Raw genomic sequence first — 17,182 nt, 5'->3', positions numbered from 1 at the left:
CCAGACAGAACATGACAGCTTCCAGTGGCTGTTTCAGACTTTTGTGGAGCAAGTTAGATAGGAAATATTTTATGGAAATTGAACCCCAGCAATTATCGAAATGAGATTTTTTTTTTTTCTCCCCGTGCGCCGTCTCCCCCTTTCCCTCCTTTCCCTACTTCTCCCTCTCTTGTTTCTGCTTAACAGCTCTCCCAGGGCCCTATAATTTAAATGTGCTGTGGTTTGCAAGTCCAGCTAGCTGCCTCAGTTTGACCGTGATGGCTCTGGCTTCTTTAGCAAGGACAATCCTGGCTGCCTTAATTCTTCCTCTGGCATCTCACTAGACTTTCTTTGCATGACATGTAAGCTGTATTAAGCCACTGCCTCCTGACAGCCCATCAAAATACAGTTGCCTGCGCCACTCTCTTCTCATTCTGTCTGCTAAATAGAGGTTGTGTGTACAGCTTACTTATGCAGTCATGCACAGGCACGTACACACACACACACACACACACACACACACACACACACCAGAATTGAAAGGATATATTTAAGAGGATTTCTGATCCTGCTCAGTGAATGAGAAAATGTCTGATCCTAGTAGTAAAATGAATGTATACTTACAAGACAAGCAGTGAAAGGGAAATGAAAGCAATATTCACTATTTCTGGGCACATGTAGGCAGTGACATCAGCCCCTCATCTATTGATCTTGGTATTTGACAGAAGGATTATATGTCCCTCTCAGCACACAGGGACGATTTGCTCATTGATGCACATTGATGTTAGAATAAAAGCCAACCAGGCAGGCAGGCATCACCCTTACCATCCCCCCATTGCCCTTCCCCCATGCAGCCCCCTCTTTGTTCCTGTCTTAAAGCATGAGCACCAAACCTGCCCAGCTGACAAACTCTCCAACACACAACAACGATTGAGGGGTCACTCTTTTTAAGTTGGGCTCTCCCCCATGATCCCCTTTCATCCGCCATACATCCATAGGCATCAGCTCTACCCAATTGAGTGCAGCCACAGCAGTGCATACTGGTTTCAAAATCAATGCACGGCCCAGCTGGACCGAGGCTCAGTGGGCTGCAGATTGACAAATTTTGCCTTGAACACTAACACAGATTGCTTTGGGAGGAGGATGTGTGTTGCCATTCCATATGTCCCTGCGGAATACGCTGTTACGTATCTGCTCTACTTTTCTCACTCCCGCTAGCAAGCACCTCCTGTCCTCATCCACTCTTATCCTCCTCCTCCTCCTCCTCCTCTTCTAGGAACGGCAGACTCGGATATGGCACAGTTTTGTCATTGTGTCTAGAAGCAGACAGATGGAAACTAGTAGGATCTAACAATCTGTGGGGAGTCACCTCTGGGTCACCCTCACCTCATTTCCTCTGCTCTGCCTCCCTCATGGGGTGCCACAGTGGGCCAGATAGGTGGAGGAGAAAAGAAAGGGAGAGCTTAGCACACGTTGCTCTGTAAGATGTCATGTCGATGTGTGTGTGCAAGTTCTGCAGGCTGGAGGTAATGGGGAGGATGAGTACACATGCTTGGGTAACTCACAGATGTAGAAATACGGGGGGGGGGGTCTAATGGAAGGGAGGAAAACATACAAAAGAGGACGAAGGCTTTGGCTCTCTACTAGAAGAGGCAGATCTTGGAGAGTGGTGTGCATATAATGAACTATGTACCTGTGCACATCTGTGTGCTCCTATATGACTGTGTGTAAAACAGCTCAGTGCAGGTGGTCAATATGTTTCTTTTTCCAGCCCTGCACCCTGCCCACCACCTTGTCTAGATGCCAGTTAATCAGCAGGATTGACACTACTGGAAATCATTGAAGAGTAATAGTATTGAGGATTTGGGAGCGCAAGGAATTGAAAAATGACTGAGTCAGCCTGTTGGTCAATATGACAGGATCCTCCCCTTTTTATAGCATGCAGCTCCCTCTGTCCTTCTCACTGCCATTGAAATGAAGGCTTTTTATATGCATGCAGCTTAAGAGAAGGAGTCCTTGTTCTTTAGAATGGTAATTTGCTTTTTTGTTACTTAAATGAAAGCTACAGAAATTAATTTGTTGCTGAATGTGTAAATCAAATTGTGTATGGAATAAAAGACAATGCTGATCTAAAGGCCCATTCAGTCCCTGCACATGTAAATCCTGGCCTTGAAAATTGCATTAATAAGCTGATCATGCACTATTTTTTTGCACCTGTGTAATCCCCTTTGTGAGGCTTAAACGCACAGTGGGAGGGGAATGCTGGGACGGGTGGAGGGAATCAAGGTGTGTTGTGGGGCAATCAGGGGATAGATGGATTTTGCAGGGGATTTCATTGTCCTATTGTGTATATGCATCTGCTCACATGTATGTGTGTGTGTATGTGCCAACATCCATTTCTAATGTCTGTGTCTCTGTGTGCGTCCTCGTTCAGCGGCCGGGGGGGGGGGTCTTATTGCTCCATATGTGAGTCATGACCGTCATTGTTTTCCATTCCCTGGCGACACCGGGCTTTTGTGATTCAAGTAGCAGGCATCGTGACTAGTGGGGCTACTGCGTGGGAGGATGGAGGCCAGGAATATCACGTTTGATGGCCACCACCAAGTCTAATGAAGTCAATTAGGTGTATGCTGCTGTTGAAACTGAGACGCAGGGTCCCAGACCCAGTTCGATCCTCTAGGTCATAAAAAATACATACTGAAGAAGTTTTCTGGGGAAAGACAGCTTTTTTTGTACTTTCACAGCCGCTATTCCTTACCGCCACTCTCCTTGCCTTCTTTCCTTCACCAGTCACACAAAGCTCAGTCCTCTCTCACCTTCTCTCCATTTACCTGTACCCACTTTATCTCAAACCGATGAGATGCTATGTAAGACGAGTGTAAGCAGCAGGCGGACGAGTAAGAGAGAGGTTTTTTTTTTTGTGCAGTTGCTTGCCTTGAATTAATTAATTCTAACGCATGAGGGCTGGGGGTTGAGAGCCTTGTATGTGCATATGAATCGGCACAATGTAGCCGGTCAGTTGTTGGCAGCGTTGGAGTGTGAGGAGTGGCTTTAGCAGGAACCTGATCATCCTGAACTTTGCCATTCTGATCTCTGTTTTCACTCAGCCGATCAAATTCAGTGATGACCAGCTGGTCCTCTCTTGCTCCTTTCAGCCCCCTCTGTTTCTTATCAGGCAGTATTACAGACGCCTATCTTTCTAATGGGGCCTTTTGAAAAGCCCCCTGGCTGCCTTTTAGGATTTGGGGCATGATCCAAGTCATTGATTTTTTTTCCCTTCTCTCTTTTGAGAGCCTGTTATTGCATCTTTAGCTGGTGTGTGTCTGCACAGAGACTATCAATAGTGTCCTGGTGCGATCAAAACATCTAGGTCGATAGGCGGGTTAATAAGCAGCTTTTTGAACAGTACATTTCACCTAGCGGTTCGACAGGTGAGCAGCACTGGAACCAAAATATGGCTGGAGGAAACGGCTTCCTCCTCTCACGCCTTCCCTCTCTCCACCCTCCTGTCCCGCCCTCCAATCCTCTATCCTCTTTTCTCTGGCACAAAGCTGCTCAGTTGTTCATGAATGTCAGCTCAGTGCTGCCAGCACGCTCTATCTTTCCCTCCCTGTCCCTCTCACCCTCCCTCAGTCTCTCAGCCTCCCTCTTCCTCCCTCACTTCTTATCTCCCTCCCTTAGTTCGCTTAGTGTGCAAAGGAAGAACGACTGCAAATGAGTTCCTTGAACCACAGGGACCCCAATAAATAAAACTGTCAGCCAGAGATGTCGAAAGAAAAAAAAAAAAAGAAGGAAGGAGCCAGAGGCACACTCTCACTGAATATTTCATCACCCACCACCACCACCACCACCACCACTCTGACACCCTACCCCCATCGCCCGCATCCCCCATCCTCCCTCCCCCCTCACCATCCCTTGCTCTCTCCCTCTCTCATGCCATCCTCCCCCCCGTTTTCCTCCATCTTTTCTCCAACCCCTCCTCCCCCTGCCGCCTCTTATCAAATTCTCCCCCATCACTGCATAGCAACCAAAGCCTCCTGCTCAACAAAATATCACCTCCTGGACACCGACAACTAAAACAAAATGGTCGGTTGGCACTGGCTGTGGGGTCAGTTGCTAAAGAGGAGTGGCGAATGCAATTAAGTGCAAGAGCTCTTTATCAACACCTGTGTGTGTCTGAATAGACTCTGCTATGACATTGTGCCCATGCGGTTTCTGTTGAGTGTAATCACCTACGTATGTTGTTTTCAGCAAACACACACCTTGTTCCTCAGGCATGAGCTCCTCCTCTCTTTGCATACCACTGCTACTGCATCAGAAAGAGAACAATGAAGGGCTGGTTTCTCTCTGTCTGCCTTAACACAACAAAAGTGGGGCCCTCCACTCTCCTTGTCTTGCGTCTCTCATAACAAACCACCACAGACAGCCATAAGTTGCTTTTTTAAAGGATTGGAATTTGTCAAGTGCGCTCCGAGGAGCAAGGTGGAAAAACTGGAGGAAGAGGAGGAGGGTTGCAGACTTAAAGACAAGCCTAGAAGCTCTCTTTTGTTTGCCTGTGATGTTCCAGAAAGCTCTATCTGGTGTTTGTCCTGACGTCAGTGGTAGCCAGCCACATTGGCTGTCTTGGCTGTGCTCCTGAGAGCAGACAGGCATGTTTGGACTGGAGCTGAGCTGCTAGCTGAGACCTCTGGGAATCATTCGCTAGCCAGCTCTCCAGCACTAGAGAACCCCTTCCCCCCTACACACACACACACACACACACACACACACACACACACACACACACATACACGTACTCTCTAACACACTCCCTCCCCTTGTTTCTCTCACAGTCTCTGTCCGTCTGGAAGAGGCTTGTTGTTACACGATCACTCTCGCCAATCTAGCCTCTGGCAGGCAGGCAGGCAGGCCGCACGGTATCACCCTCCGCCTCCTCCTCTCCCTCAGGAAACGGGCCCTATTTCAGGTGTTCCACTCCACAGCTCCCGGCTCCCAGCTACACAAGCTGTTCACTCTCCTTTTCTGGGTGTTCAGGAGTGTCAGGAAAATAGCATGTCAGTTGAAAATGATGCAGCTCTTCATTTTGAGGAGCTGAATTCAACACCTGAAGGTTTACTTTGGCTCCTTTTGTTTATCTACTGAGGGCAAGGAAAGTGACCTATCAGATTATAGTAGTTGAGATGTTCCCTGTCATTTTCCCTGCAAATGAGATGTCTGTGTTTATGTGGGTTTGTGGCCTTTTAATTTCTTGCCTAAAGATGAAGTTGTGGTGGGTGGTGTGTGTATGTACGGAGACCCCATATGAGTCACTCGCATGGTTAGAGAGGAGGAGATCTCCACGCATTTTTAGCTCTCATGTATGTGAGACTAAGCGGGGCCTGTGTGAGCAACCTCCAAATTGACTTTATGAGTCAACGACTGAGACTTCGAGACCAGGAGTGACAAAAATCGACTGGAGGAGGGAAAAGAAGAAGAAAAAAAAAAAAAAGAAGCGTGAGGGAGAGAGCTTGCCTCTCGTGCAGGCTAATTTGATGCCTGCCATGTGGTGTTGGAAGCTCAGTAGGAGTACATGAATTTCATCTTGGTGGTTTTGAATAATCCACACTAGTCATTATAAGGGTAATCAAGCCTCCTCTCTGTTTCTCCTGCTGTCACTCACTGTCGTCCTTTTTTCTTTCACTTTCTCTCTCATTTGCCTGCACACACACATACAAACAGAAAAACAGAGTGGCCCTGTAAATCCTTGACATTAAATTGCATCATGGATGATCCCTTCATAGGAAGTGGATATAAACAGAGCCTTGACTGCTCTTAAAATGCACAATTGAACATATGTAGCACGGTGTGCACAGCATTTAGTGACTGCACATAAGTAACAGTTGATTTGCACTTCTCAAACGACTATGACAATCTGATCACAAGTAGTCACCCGAGACAGACTCTGATGCCAGGTATGAACTGTAACCTGTCTCAGCTTGATGCTCACACACTCTGGATATATCTGGATGTAGGAGAGGAGGTCTGAACTGTACCATAGACAAACAGACACTCACTTCCTGAGGCTGTTTCCCCCACAAACCTCTTCCCTCCCTCTGACTAAACACTGGGTTGATGGTCTCCCTCGGGGCCTCTCACTTTTGTGTGTGCGTCCGTTTGTGTGTGTGTGTGTGTGTTGTTGGTTGGCAAACTGTCGACTCATTCTCTTGACAGCTGTCAGTCACAGGCACAGTCAGCGTCTCCTCCCCCTCCTTTTCTCCTTTCTCTCTCTCACTCCCCCCACCCTCTTTGGGATTCTGCCTCCCCCCAAGGCCTCAAACTGACACACACACACACACACTCACACACACTCACACACACACACACACACACACACACATCTTGTCTATCAGGTGACCTTTTGTATGCGGAGTTTCCTAGAGCACTCTCACGTAACACCCTGCCCCTGTTCCCCTCCTCGTTTCACACCCTGCCTTGGGCCTGCTGAGTTTATTGTCTTACCACGATGGGGTAATCATGGCGGGTGTGGACTGTATCAACAAGCCATTAGTGACAGAGTTTACACTATGAAAAGGCTAAGTTTCTGTTTATCCTGCAGCTGCCTGTATGCTGATTTTTTTGCTGTCTTAGCTGTTGATTATTTACATGTTGAAATGCAGCCATCAGATCATCCCAACCCCCTCGTCCTTTCACTTGCCTCTCTTCTCCCTCCATCCTCTTTTCCACACCATGTCAATATCAATGTGCAAAGGTCACCCTGGCAACAGAGAGTCAGCGGTCGATAGAGAAATAAATAAGCAGAAGAAAAGGGAGAGAAGTGATGGAGGGCAGAGCCTGGTGATTCACAGGGTTAACTACAGGCCACCATCTCAGAAGCACACTCCAAAGGCTGCAGGGTCTGCAGGGAGTGAGACCTCTGATCTCTTTTGCTGTCTTTGTATGTATGTCTCTATTACTTGTTTTCTCTGCTTTGTCATTAGTCTTTCTGTCCATCTCCCGTCCTCTTTGTGTTCTCTCTTCCCCTCAAGTAGCTTTTTGGTGCTCCTTCTGTCTTCCTGTTTCCCCCTCCCTCCCTCCTTCTGTGCTTCTCTTGGGACTGAAAGCACACATGCAGTAAGGGTTGCCGAAACCTTTTTGGACAGAGGCGTCACTTTGTATTTGCCAGTGCTGTTTGTTTCTGTTTGCTTCTATTTGGGGAGAACCTGAGACGTCATTACTGCTGAGTCCTCATGGCCCAAAGAAGCTTTCTGACCCTCGAATGACTCTTCCAAGAAGATACACACACACACACACACACACACACACACACACACACACACACACACACACACACACACACACACACATACACATGCACGCTCTTCAGCAGTGAGTGGCAATACACAGCAAGAGAGATGCAGGCTCACAGGAGGGGGACAAGAGAACTTTTGTTGTTTAGTGTGAATCCTCCAGCCAAGTCGTGACAACTCTGCTATCCTGTGTGTATTTGTGTGTCCATCCGGGCCATGGGTGGGTCAGTGGAGGCCTCCACACTTGGCTTCTGTCAGCCATTGCCAGAGCTCCAAAAATGGGCAGCCCTTCCAGATCCGCCGCGGACCCACGGACAATCGGCCATTCTGTGTTTGAGAGGCAGGCGGGGTGTATTTCCTGGATGTGGGACTGATTTTTCAGGCCCCGGGCCAGACAGAAGGGTGGCCTTTGTCTCTGTGCTAAATGACACTGCTGACTAAGAATGGACTGAGGGGCAGTGGGAAGCCAGCAAGAGTGGGTTCTATTTGTGTGTGTGTGTTTTCCAATAGGTCTCCACATCCACCGCTCCCCAACAGAAGTAAATAGGCCAGTGTTACAGAATGGTGATTGATTGCATGATGGGCTAATGTGGCGTGTCCGTGTCTCTACGAGAGGGGAGCTCAAAGCACTGTTGTGTGTATTTTAACTGCTGTCCATGGTGCAGACTGTCCATTTACAAAGGAGGAAGTCAATATTCATGGGGCAGTCTCTCTTTTTGAAAGGCTTTGATGCAGACTAAGTTTGGAAGTGCCATTGCACCAATAAATGTGTGACATTGTCATTTGGCGAAGCTGTGCTGGAGACTTTTTCTGTAAAATCATAATGAAATTAATCAACTCAACGTTGTTTTCTTTTTTCTGCCTGCAGGTCAGTGACTTCCTGTCCGGCCGCTCCCCCCTCACCCTGGCACTGCGCGTAGGTGATCACATGATGTTCGTCCAGCTCCAGTTGGCGGCGCAGCAGTCCGGGGGTCCCCAGCTCCAGCACAGACACCTCATCACGCGGGGCAACGCGGAGACCGCAATGGGACAGCCCACAGGGCAGCCCCGTGTTCCCCACCCTCACCCAAACTCCCAACATCACCCCCATCATCCACACATTCACCCCAGCCCCCACTTGACCCAGCCTCATACGGTCCCTTCCTCCCCCTCCTCCCCGGGCTCCCCTTCCTTCCCCCTGCCCTCCACGCACCACCAGCCGCTCCCTCCCATGTACCACCAGTCGCCCTCCTCCGCTCATTGTAGCCCTCCTACTCCTCCTCCTCCACCACACTCCCCTCGCCCGTCCCACATCCCTGGAGGTCTTTTCCGCTCTCCATCTCATCACCATCATCATCATCACCACTACCACCAGCCTTCCTCAGGCCAACCCAGCCACGACATCGGCCAGGCCAGCCCTGTAGCCCCAGTCCTCTGCCCTGAGGTAAGCCTCAAAAATATTATTAGTACTTCACATTATTTATGTTTGTTTTTTTGCTGTCATCAGTCCTAGATAACTTTTACAGAAATAACTAATGTCATCATAGCCCTCTCATGAATGAAAAATGGAGGGAATGGGTTGTGACTGTTTGACACGAGTGACATGCTCACAGCTAAATCATCCTCCATTAAATTGATTAGATTAGTGGGATACCCCAGCAGCATGAGGGTAGAAGGTGAACTCGTGGTTTAGTCAGGTCTGGAGAAGATTTGCATGTGATGTGTGTGTTTCCAAAGTGCACATTGCAATTAGTCATCACCGCAGTGCAGTCTGCTTCCCAAATACATACAAACAGGCCAACACACACAATTAGCCAGGAGGACACGACATTCGTATGACCTCATCCTGCCCAGTGAGATGTATGGGGTTAAGGGGAAGATAAAGAGCATGAGAAAAAGAGAGGCAGATTTAATAATTCAGAGTTGGTTTTTCATGTGAAGACTGATCATTAACCTTGCTGTTTTCAGTCATTTATCATTAACCTTCACAGCCATTTTTTTAACTTTGGTTAACTCTAAGAACAGCTGCGCACACATTCACAAACACACTTACTCGTCTCCACCAACCAAATTGGCTGTTTATACTTTGTCTACCTCCCTGAGCTCCGGCCTATGGAAAGAGAATAAGAACCAGATGTCAGCGGACTATGTGGGAGGGATGGTTCACAACAAGAAAAACAGAAAGACAGGCCAGTTTAGCAGTGAGAAAACGGAAATGGCTATTCCTCATCGGGCTTTCACATGGGTGATACACACAAACACAGACTAACACACAGAGATCTTACCATGGGTTTCACTTTCAGACGTCAGTTGAGTGATCCACGTTAAGCAAAGGCGAAGTAGCAGGGCTGCCATGTTTGGTCCGACCTCAGGTTTGAGGTAACAAGATATCCTGGGTGTTTTGGGCCATCAATTGGCAGATTGCTCAGGTTTCCTTCTTCCTGTGGTTTTTTATAGCATCAGCCTTTACTGTATAGGTTACTTACATAGTGCAAATAGTAGTTACAACTCCGTCAAGTAAAGGTCACTTACAGAACTAATGGAGATATCCTCATTACAGAGCTTACATGACTTCAACACGTCACAGCTCACAACATGCTACAGTATGTATGAATGTCATGTGATGTACATGTTAACACAGTATGGGATGTGAATGTTCTTCCGCACACTGATTGACCACAGTTGTTGCATTCTCCTAAAACAGCCTTTCATGCTTTCAAGCCTAACTGTGCATGTGTCAAATTTTCCCTCCAGGCTAACTGCAGCACCAACAGCCCTAACAGTGGCACCAGTCCCTCGCCACGCTCCCGTAAACCTGGCGCCATCATTGAGAGCTTTGTCAACCATGCTCCCGGAGTCTTCTCAGGGACCTTTTCAGGTGAGGGGACACTGAGCTGCCATTAAGATTTATTGCTGCTCTAAGCAATAACCATTCACACATTGAGATCCACCTGAAATCCCTTTTTATTAAAAATTGTAAGGGAAAGAGGAAGAAAAAAAATACCCAGAAAATAAAATAGGCCCACAGTCGGCTGTTGTGGGAACATGAGTCTACAAATGACTTTAGATAATTTGGACTTTTTCTGCTGTTTGTTAAAAACTAAACAGACCCCTATAGTAAGACCTTTTCATCTTTCTTGCTCCCCCTCTCAGGCACTTTGCACCCTAACTGCCAGGACAGCAATGGGCGTCCCAGGCGAGACATTGGTACCATCCTGCAGATCCTCAATGACCTCCTGAGTGCCACACGCCACTACCAGGGCATGCCCCCCTCCCTCACCCAGCTTCGCTACCAGACCCAGTGTGGTTCGTCCACTTCCCCATCTCCCTCCCCGCCTCCTTCGCCCCCAGTCGCTGGCGTGACGGGCCTCTCTGCCAAAGCTACCTCTGTGCCTGCCGGCAGCCCTAGCAGCCCTCCGCCGACTCTTCATCCGCTGGTGCAGTGCCAGAGCCAGATCCGCATGTGCAAACCCCCTGGTGAGTGACTCTGCTACACACTCCCTCAGCTCATGCAGGCATGTCATGAACACAAACACACTCACATACACACATTAAGACATTGTGCATCCCTTGAGGCCCTTGTGAAGCAGATGTTGCAGCAGTTTCCACAGCTTTGGAGGAGTGTGTGTTCCTATGTGTGTGTGTGTGTGTGTGTGTGTGAAATGAATGCAGTCTAGAGCCTGTCATTTATCTGCGCTCTCCTCTTCCATTGCAACCTGCTAAAGAATTCATTGTCATCTTTGTCTTTCTGTTTCTATTCTCATAGCACATCATGGTTAGCTAACAGTTCTGTTGGGATGATTTGGCATCATTGTCTTACTGAAACACTTATTTTCATCTTTAAAATTCTGACAAAGCAAGAATGGAAAAGTCAGATTAAAGAACAAAAACAGTCAAATATCTCTCTTGGGTTTTGAGGCAGAGGAGAAGAGGAAAAGACTGGGGGGGGGGGGGGGGGTCTCCTTAGTAATGCAATACAAGCTTCTTCAGACCTGTTCAGTCAGGCTTCACTTGTCAGGCAGCAGAGTTGGCTTTGTTTTTGTGCACCAAGGATATAGGTTTACCCCCTTCAAGCCTGGGCTGAGCTATGTTTAGATTAGATTAGGCTTTGGGTGGTTTAACCAACCTCTTAAAGAATGGCTGCAACTGGGGCATGTATGGGCTGGGACTGGTTGGGGCTGGACAAACCTCGACATACCAGTGCCCAAGGGCTGGGTCAGGGCAGGTGCTGGAGTTCAGATGATACCATTTAGGGACTGGGTGTGGGTGTTTTAAAACCTCCTTTTCCTTGCAGAGACACAGGATGTTGAGTGTCAGACGGATGTCCAGAACTGATAACATTCAGTCAATGTTGTAAGGTTAGACTTGCTGTGCTGAGAGAAACAGCATTGTCCTCTACTGTCTCCTTATCTCTTGCTGAGGAAATCGAGCCAGTCTTTGGTCAGCTGCTAGTCAGTTTTGTTGAATAGTCTGGCGGGGAGGGTCCTGGAGTACATTGATTAATGTTTAATGTTTTCTTTTGTTTGAAAAAGCAAGAGCGTACATTTCTATTGTCATACTCTGGCTTTATGACCCTCTGTTTTGTGAGCTGAATGGCGACTTTCAGCTGTCGCAACTGAACACAGATTGACCAGGATTGTCCAGTATTCCTCTGCGTCACCCTGGGTGCCCTTACAAGTGCTCAATGAACAGTTGGAATAACACAGGCATATTTTCCTAACTCAGGGAACACCTTTCCTTCACTGCCCCCACCAACACCCTCCCCCCTGCTCTTCCCCTCTTCCCCCATACTTGTAATCTCTCTTCTTCTGTACTCAACAGCCCACACTGCTGTTTCTCCCATTTGCTGTCCAAAAACAGCCTTGTCTGTAAAATCCATCTCACTCTCTTCTGCCCCCCCCCCCCCCCCCCCCCCCCCTTCCCATGTCTGTGTTGTGCATCAATACGTTGTCTGTGTTCATTTGGCCTTTAAATAGATAGGTTTATTCCGAAATGCAGCTCTGAAAGGAATGTGCTTTGTGAACTAGTAAGAGGGAGGAGGAGGACGCGGAAGAGGGAGGCTGTTAAAACCACAATACTAAGCCTCCATTCATCATATGGGTGTTTATATCCTGTCCATCAGTCTACTAACTGCCCACTCACTGATTGACCGAGGGCGAAGTAAAAAAAAAAAAAAAAAAAAAAGGGTGAAAGAATAGCCTGTCTAATGCCCTTTTCCGACTTTACTGCCCCCGTCCGAACTTCCTGCTGACAATATACACTTACAGAAAGTGATGTGAATGGGTAACCTACCCAACCAAGCACAGGCAGCACACTGAGACAGTGAATGTGCTGGTGTGTTTTTGTGGACAGAGGCTGCGTGCCTATTTGTATCCTGTTCCACATGGTGTCCTAAAGAAGCCGATGACTAAGCGCTCTCAGGCAGTCTTATCAGCCGACACCTGATGGAAGACTTACTGGACTTAACACCGCGGCTTAACTCTGCTTCACAGAAACCTGCCTTCATTCAGCTACAGGAATAACCTGAGCTTCCCATCTGCCTGAATGTGTGTGTGCAGTCAAACACAGGTTGAGACAGCCTCTTGAAAATGTCACATAGCTTGGCTGTCTCCTGAGAGCCTTTACCCTTTCCACTGCAAGTTCATGTGCGAGGGGGAGAAGACAAGCGTAAATAAAAAGCTTGAATATACACACATGTGCGCACACACACACGCATATACACACACACACTCAGCCATAAATGCCTGGTTAAAGGCTTGGGTGACTAGCTTGGTTTCATGGCTTTGCTGTATAGTATTGCTGAGTGTGGGGATTTGTCAGCCCAGGACCCGTGTTGGATTTGAACAGGAAGGCTTTGGGATGGCCTGGCAGGCTGATTGTTAGCAAAATTCCTTTACTGAGTAGGGTGGACCTCCCCAACACCCCCCTCCAGCTCTCTAGCCCCCTGCCCAGCCGAACCCATTGTGCAGGGGCCAGGGACAGGGGCTACATACAGGGCACCAGGCTGAGCCATTGTGGGGTAGATGAGGGGAGGGCTATGGGATTATAGGGCTGCCTTTTAGTCCAACTCCCACTGCAGCTGCCTTAGTTCAACACAGGCACACAGAGAGGGGCAAAACAGGGGCAAAGTTAGCTCTGAAAGCTTCTCCAGCACCCCCTTCCTCTCTTGTGTTCCTTCCGCATCCCTTCACCCCCTCCTGTCCCTTTTCGATTTGTCAGGTCATGTTAGCTTCGTGCTGGCTGGGACTGGGCAAGCCAAAAGAGGAGGGATGGTGAGGGAGACAGGGAGAGAGACGCAGAGAAAGATCCTACACACTTAACCTTACCGAGCCCTGTATTTAAGCCCTGACCTGCTTGGCTGAGGCACCGCACATTATCCACTGGTAGGCCTTACTCCTCTCCCGTCACACACGGAGGTTTGGTGTGACGCACGTACTCCGGTAACTCAACAAATGCCCCAGCGATACAGCACAGCGCAGCGCTATCTAGCAAAGCCAGTCAAGCACATCAGGTGCCCTTTCATTGTCGACAAGTAGAGCAAGAGAGAGAGAGAGAGCGAGAATGCAAATGAAGTCTAAAAGTCATTGAAGAGCTTGTGTCCCTGCAGGGCTGTCAATGCCCTTTCACTGGCTGTCAAATGCTCATATTAGCTCTGATTTGATTGGCTGCTTCAGTTTGTGTCTGATAAGTTGGTTTATTATTTTTTTTTTTTTAGAGGTGGAGCAAAGAGCAACATAGGTCAGGTTTCCCAGTTTTGTAGCCAAACTGTTCTCGGACACAGAGTTAGATCCATCCGTTGTAGCCTCCAACCAGCCAATTAAAGAAATAATTGTGACACGCTTCATGTTCAGTGGTCGCTTGGTGTCTAATTTGTAAAATATCATAATACTATAGGGAAATTTTGAACCTGTTCACATGTTGACAGTTGGAATAGAATAAAGTGGTGCTAGACAAATAATTCAGTGTTATCGTGCATAATCCTCCCATATAATGATATTTTGAAAACTATACCAAGACATATTGATTTGGTTTACTAAAATATTCCAAGCTCCTGACTCACTGTTATAGCCACAATTTTGAATATTACAGTGATTATTGTTACATATTCATTCAGAAAAGACAGTAATATTGGAGGAAACTGAGGCTGACTTTGCTGCAATGTGATTTTCTTTCTTCCTCTTCTTCTTTCTTTCTCTCTCTCTCTCTCTCTCTCTCTCTCTCTATCTCTCTCTCCACCCCTCCCTCTTTCCCCTGGTTCCCTGGATGCTGAGCAAACACAATGTTCTCTCTGCAAGATCACAAGACTTATCAAGGCAAACAAACAAACAACAGCACTAAGACAACTGCAAATGAAGGCCAATCTTTATACAATCAATAAAAGGAGAAGCTCCTTTAATCTCCCCCTGCGTCCTGCACACTGCAGCCCTCCTCCCTTTTTCTCTACCTCCATCCTCTGCCTCTCCTCCTCCACCCACTCCTCCCACCCTTCCTCACCGTGCACTCCCTATCTCAGTCCTTGCTGTGTTGCTGGGCTGGGCTCAGAGGCAAGGAAAACTGACTGACGCATCGATTATTCATAGATCACCCCTTCTTTCTCTCTCTCTCTCTCTCTCTCTCTCTCTCTCTCTCTATCTCTCGCTCTGTCTGTTTTTCTCTGGCTTTCTCTGCAGTGCTCTGTGTATTTACAGGGCCTGTGTCAAAGTCTTCAGAGAGGAGAGTTTGGAGATGGAAAAATGCGCTGCTCTGGATTGAGTGCTGGTGTGACTGGCAGGTCGGGGGGGTGGTTAGAGGAGAGAGAATGAAACAGAGACTGGCGTTTGCTTCCTCCTTGTGCCCTTGACCTGTCTTAGGTTTGATATCTTCCACTGTGCGTTTCTAAAAAAAGACCCATTGTTGCTTAATCATTTCTTTTCTGTGTAAATTGGGTTTGCATCTGAGCATGGTTTCTCTCTCACTCTCATTCATTTCCTATGTCTCTTACCCACCTCTCTCTGGGTCCTCCAAGGTTATTGTGCTCACGTCAAACCCTAGTCTCTGCAGCCAGGCTCTGGGCCAGCCCGTGTGTATCTCAGTAGGTGTGTGTGTGTGTGTGTGTGTGTGTGTGTGTATGTGTGTGTGTGTGTGTGTGCTGTGTGTATATTCAGTCCTTCTAAGCCAGCCCTAATAATAGCCCTACTGTCATAAACATAGTCTGGAGATCCCTGTGGCCAGCTGTGTCCGGCCCAGTCGCCCAGGGCTCCGGTAGTGACGCTGATGAATGGCCACACACACACACAGGCACACACATACACACCAATTTTGGTGTAGCTCCAAGCACATTCCCAGAGCTCTTGCCAAGCCAAAGGCCAAGACCTCCTACAGCACCACCAAACTGCCCTTTATGCTGTGTGTGTGTGTGTGTGTGTGTGTGTGTGTGTGTGTGTGTGTGTGTGTGTGTGTGTGTGTGTGTGTGTGTGTGTGTGTGTGTGTGCATTTGTTCTCATATAATGCCAAGTTGTCTTTGCACTGGTTGGAAAACAGGATCATGACTGAGAGACTACACTGATGAAATAAAGAAAGAATTTAAACTGAGAGACTCTAAGGACATATTGCACCAGACCAAACAGATCTTGTATGTAGGCATGTGTTGGCTTTGTGCCATTTCATTGTGTACAGCCATATTTCGACACAGCCGATGGGCGGTTTCGCTTTTGGCTAGTCAGAACAGGGGAATAAGGGGAAGAGGGAGGACTGGAGGGGGAACAAAGCCTTACGGCAGCGTATATGGATGTCACATGGAGCTGAGGCAGTGGAACAATGGCTCTAATGTAGGAGAACCCCCCTCTGGTATACCCCCTTTTCTCTGGAGATGACATGCTGCCCTCACACACAGCATCTGGATGCACACTCATACATGTGTATCAGGACAGAGCATATTGGCAGGAAGTGGAAAAACCCCAGTCTGTCTTTGTGGCTGAGTGTAACATGAAGAAGTATTCTTTCCTGCTAACTCAGTGCCAGTGTTCACATCCTTTCTGTTCTGAAAAAGAAGCATCAAAGGTACTCGACGGCAGTTTAGTTCTTTAGTATGCACTGCCAAACAATGGTGAATATTTATAGCGGGAGAAAAGGCTCTGCGCTGCTCGATCCGATAAGCAAATGAGGGAAAGAGGTAAATTAGGCCCACACAGAGTCCGGAATTCATTCCGATGGGGGGAAGAGCAGAGGAGGGCACGATCGATTTTGAAAACTGCCACCTACGGCTGATCCTTTACCCTCTTCCATGTTCCTCCGTCCTTTTCTCTACCCCCCCTCCCTCCCTGGGGGAGGAATTCCTTAACCCACACCACCACAACCCACCCCCTCCTATTCCCTCCTGCTTCCTCTTCTTCACACTGCCCCACCTAGCTGTCTCTAGGGAGACATGGGGCAAGAGCTAGAAGAGGGAGGAGGGTCCTCCGTGTCTGTGTGTGAGGGGTGGAAAGGGGTGGAGGTGGTGGTGGGGGGTGTTGGGTCAATGAGCTGAGAGTAGGAAGCTACAGCCATAATAAAGAAAAAAAAATAGAAGGAAAAAACCCAATCTCTCCCTGTCTCTCTCTCTGCTTACAATTTCCATTTGCTTGCATTTTCTATTGAAAGCCAATAGCGTTGTCCTGGGCCCGAGATGGATGGCTGCACTAGAGCTAAGGTTTAATCAATAGGTCTTTTTAATTTGCCATCGATCCACGTTAAAAGCTACTGCGGTTGTTGCTGCTGTTGCTGTGTGTGTGTGTGCATGCACCTGTGAGCGCACACTTGTGTGCAGCTGTGTGTATGTGTGTGCATGTGTGTGCATATACGTACGTGCATGCGTGAACACATTGTGTATGGGTTTTTGTGTGAATACATGATGTACTCGAATGTGGATTTCAGTGTGTGTGTGTGCGTTGTGCTGTGCAGCAGAGGCAGAGATGGCCACT

General features: G+C 48.0%; 1 protein-coding gene across 2 annotated transcripts in view; it reads left to right on the top strand.

Annotated features, from left to right (window-relative positions):
• Positions 1-17,182, top strand: part of midn (midnolin) — a 28,968-nt gene that overhangs the window by 7,280 nt on the left and 4,506 nt on the right. For both annotated transcript variants that reach the window (XM_056378456.1, XM_056378457.1), the window contains exons 5-7: positions 8,134-8,688; positions 9,999-10,122; positions 10,398-10,721. In XM_056378456.1, the coding sequence (XP_056234431.1) occupies positions 8,134-8,688; positions 9,999-10,122; positions 10,398-10,721 (1,003 nt within the window). The remainder of the gene's footprint in view (positions 1-8,133; positions 8,689-9,998; positions 10,123-10,397; positions 10,722-17,182) is intronic.

Source organism: Seriola aureovittata, chromosome 6 (genome assembly GCF_021018895.1).
Source record: "Seriola aureovittata isolate HTS-2021-v1 ecotype China chromosome 6, ASM2101889v1, whole genome shotgun sequence".
Taxonomy (NCBI): domain Eukaryota; kingdom Metazoa; phylum Chordata; class Actinopteri; order Carangiformes; family Carangidae; genus Seriola; species Seriola aureovittata.
This window is presented reverse-complemented; position numbering and strand designations above follow the sequence as displayed.